Source organism: Ailuropoda melanoleuca, chromosome 4 (assembly GCF_002007445.2).
Source record: "Ailuropoda melanoleuca isolate Jingjing chromosome 4, ASM200744v2, whole genome shotgun sequence".
NCBI lineage: Eukaryota > Metazoa > Chordata > Mammalia > Carnivora > Ursidae > Ailuropoda > Ailuropoda melanoleuca.
The window spans coordinates 5,425,642-5,428,611 of NC_048221.1; the positions used below are offsets into that span (position 1 = coordinate 5,425,642).

The 2,970-nt window shown below is 62.6% G+C and overlaps 1 protein-coding gene across 1 annotated transcript in view; it reads right to left on the reverse strand.

Moving 5' to 3' along the window:
- CERS4 (ceramide synthase 4) overlaps positions 1-2,970 on the reverse strand; it is a 17,101-nt gene that overhangs the window by 13,280 nt on the left and 851 nt on the right. Inside the window, 3 exon segments of the mRNA XM_034657672.1 lie at positions 286-343; positions 439-557; positions 1,209-1,326. Of these exon segments, the coding sequence (XP_034513563.1) occupies positions 286-343; positions 439-557; positions 1,209-1,326 (295 nt within the window).

Genomic DNA, 2,970 nt, shown 5'->3' on the forward strand with positions numbered 1-2,970 from the left:
CAGAGCCCAGCCCTCTACCCGGGGCGGGGGGGCGGCTGAGGGCTGCTCTCGTTCTGGACCCAGAGCTGTCAGCTGCGGACCCCCAGCTCCCATGCACGGCGTGTCCTCAAAAGGTACCTGAGTGGACGTCTGCTATGCCCTCTCCCGGTGCTCTCCCCTCTCTCCGTGCTTTTGCATGGGCTCCCTCCTCTGCCCGCACCCCTTCCACACCCCGGTCTAGGCTCAGGGCACCGCAAGGCCTTGTGGGATAGGTGGCGGGGCAGGCAAGCGGCCAGGTACACTCACGTGGTAGAGGACGGACAAGCCACCGAAGAAGGAGCACAGGTAGAAGCCAAACCTCCAGCTGCAGAGGGGGAGGGGGCCCATGAGGCAGCCACCGGAGGTGCGACTCCCCCTGCGCCCCCAGAGCCCTCTCCTCAGCCCCAGCCCCGGGCTTACCTGGCCTCGCAGAACTTCTTGGTCAGGCACGGCCGGTCCTGGTTGCGGCGCCTCCGGAACCAGCGCTGGGTCTGCTGCAGCGTGAGGCCACACTGGGCAGCGAGGAGGGCCATCTGGGGCTGGGGAGGGGTGATGGGGGGGCACGGAGGTGGCTCCCTGTCCGTGTCCCAGGACAGATGAGACCCAGCCATGTTCCCCCCTCCCCTGCTACCTCAGACCTCGCCTGTGGGATTGTCTGCCTATGGACATGGGGGGGGGTCCCCCAAAACAGGGCGTGTGAAAACCAGCCCTGCTTACAGGAGAGGCAGGTGGCTGATGAGGACTGGGACTAAGAAAGGGGCTGGGGGGGCCAGCCTCCACCCCCCCCAGGTTTTCCGGTCTTATCCCCACCCCAGGCAGGCAGTTGAGAGCTTGCCTCCCACCCCTGCCTGCAGAGGGAGGGTGACCAGGGAGGGGGGAGGTCCTGCCTACTGACTGCCACAGGACAGTACAGATGGGAATGGAGGAGGTCACAGGCCTGCTGTGGTCTCCGCCCCCCACTCCCAGCAATCAGGCCTTCCTCTCCTCACCAGCTCAGGAGAGACGTGCTCCCCCCACCCCCTGTTGCAGGATCTGCCCACTGGGACAGCTGGGATGGCTGGTGGAGCCGGGGGTAGGAGCACTGCGGGGGTGTGGAGGCTGCCCTGGGCTTTCCCATCCCACCCCAGGCCCCATCCACAAAGGTCCGTGCAGGCCGGTGGGGATGGAGGGGGGCATCAGGGGGCTCTCACCTCCTCGGGTCTCCACCCTTCTGTGAGAAAGTACTTCTCCAGAGTGGCATTGGGCCTCACCAGCCTCCTGGCCTGATCGCGCACACCTAGCAACCGGCTCAGGGGCAGGCCAACAAATCTGGGTGCAGGAAAGACAGAGCCTGTCAATCCAGGTAGGGAAACTGAGGCTCAGAGGGGCCAGGTCACACGCTGGGAGCCTGGAGGGGTAGCCTGGCCACTGCACTGGGACTAAACCTAAGAAAGGCAGCTGGACGGCCGGTCTTCAGGGTGGGGATATGAAGGTTCACTTTTGGGGTCTCAGGCAGCTTCACTCAGTCCCAAACAGGAAGGAGAGTCCCCTCACTGCCTGTCTCATGGTGGTCTAGGTCCTTGTCTGTCCCCCGCCAGGCTGGGGAGTCCCCACAGGCAGGAGCAGGTGAGCTCCCACTCAGGCCTCCCTTCTCCCAGTGTGGATGTGTGGAGGGGCCCTGTCCCTGGCCAATCACCATACTTCCCACTAGGGGGCTCCCCGGAACTTCATTCCCACCAAACATCACCCTGCCTTTGGGGAAGCTGAGGCTCAGAGCAGCCCAGCAAGGAACTCCTTCCAGACTCAATCATGATGGGCAGTGGGGGAGGAGGGGACGTCATCTATTGAGCGCTGACATCTGCCAAGTGCGAGTACAAGTCACGTTAGCTGTTGGTTCATTTAACTCTACTGTCAAAGTCCCCATTAACCTGATGGGCAAACCGAGGCTCAGACAGGTCGGAGGGATGGCCAAGGTTACACAGCGAGTGAGCGGCAGACTGGCCCAGGATTTACTTTTAAAATGGCAAAAACCTCTGCCCTGGAAAAGCTATCCCACCCCATGGCCCTTTGAAAGGACACCTCTGGGATGTGAACAACCCCCCCACCCCACCCCACTGCCATGAGGCCATCAGTTAAATATACAACCCCTCACTCCAGTCTCCAGTAATGAACCTGGGCCTAGTCTCACACCCTCCCCACCCTGCGGGAAAGGTGGGGACTCGCCCTTCAAAGCCTGGCTGGCTTGAGCCTCTTAGAATCCCTCAGGCAAAGCCTCAGGCTCAGATGACCTACCCTCTGGGTGACCACAGACAGGTCCCTTGCCCTCTGTGCCTCCCTTTCCTATTCCGTAAAATGGGGATAATAATCGTACCACCTCACTGAGGGCCGAGTTAAGACGCGCTCAGAGCTGTGCTGGGCACAGAGTAGGCGCTCAGAGGGCATCTGTTGCATAAATAGAACCTCAGTGGGTATTCCCTAGGTCCCCCGGGGTCCAGCCCGTATCCAGGGAGCAAGGACACCCGGAAGCTCCTCCGGAACAGGAGAGACAAGGCAGGATGCAGAATGCTCCCGTGTCCCTGTGGTCAGGGCAGGACAAAGCCAGGGACCCAAAGTGGGGGGCTGAAGGGGGGGCACAGGGGCCCGGCAGGCGTTCCTGCAGAGGAGTGAGCACAGAGGCCAGGCGGCTGCTTGGGAGGTGGTGCACCTGCAGGGGGCATGAGGAGGGAGGGAGGCAGGAGGGGGGACCTTGGGGAGGTGGCGGATCATGGGGGGCCAGCAGGAAAGGTCTGAAAGCTGTGACTAGTTGGTCAGTGTGGGAAGGTGGTGCTGCCTGGGACCCAGGGAAGGGACCCCAAGAGAGATGCCCTCACCCAGGAGACAGACAGCCAGTGTTTCTGGGAACCTGTGGGGTGGGGGGGAACGAGGGGGTATATACTCAGGGGGGCAGGCAGAAGGCTGCAGGGGAGGTGGGGG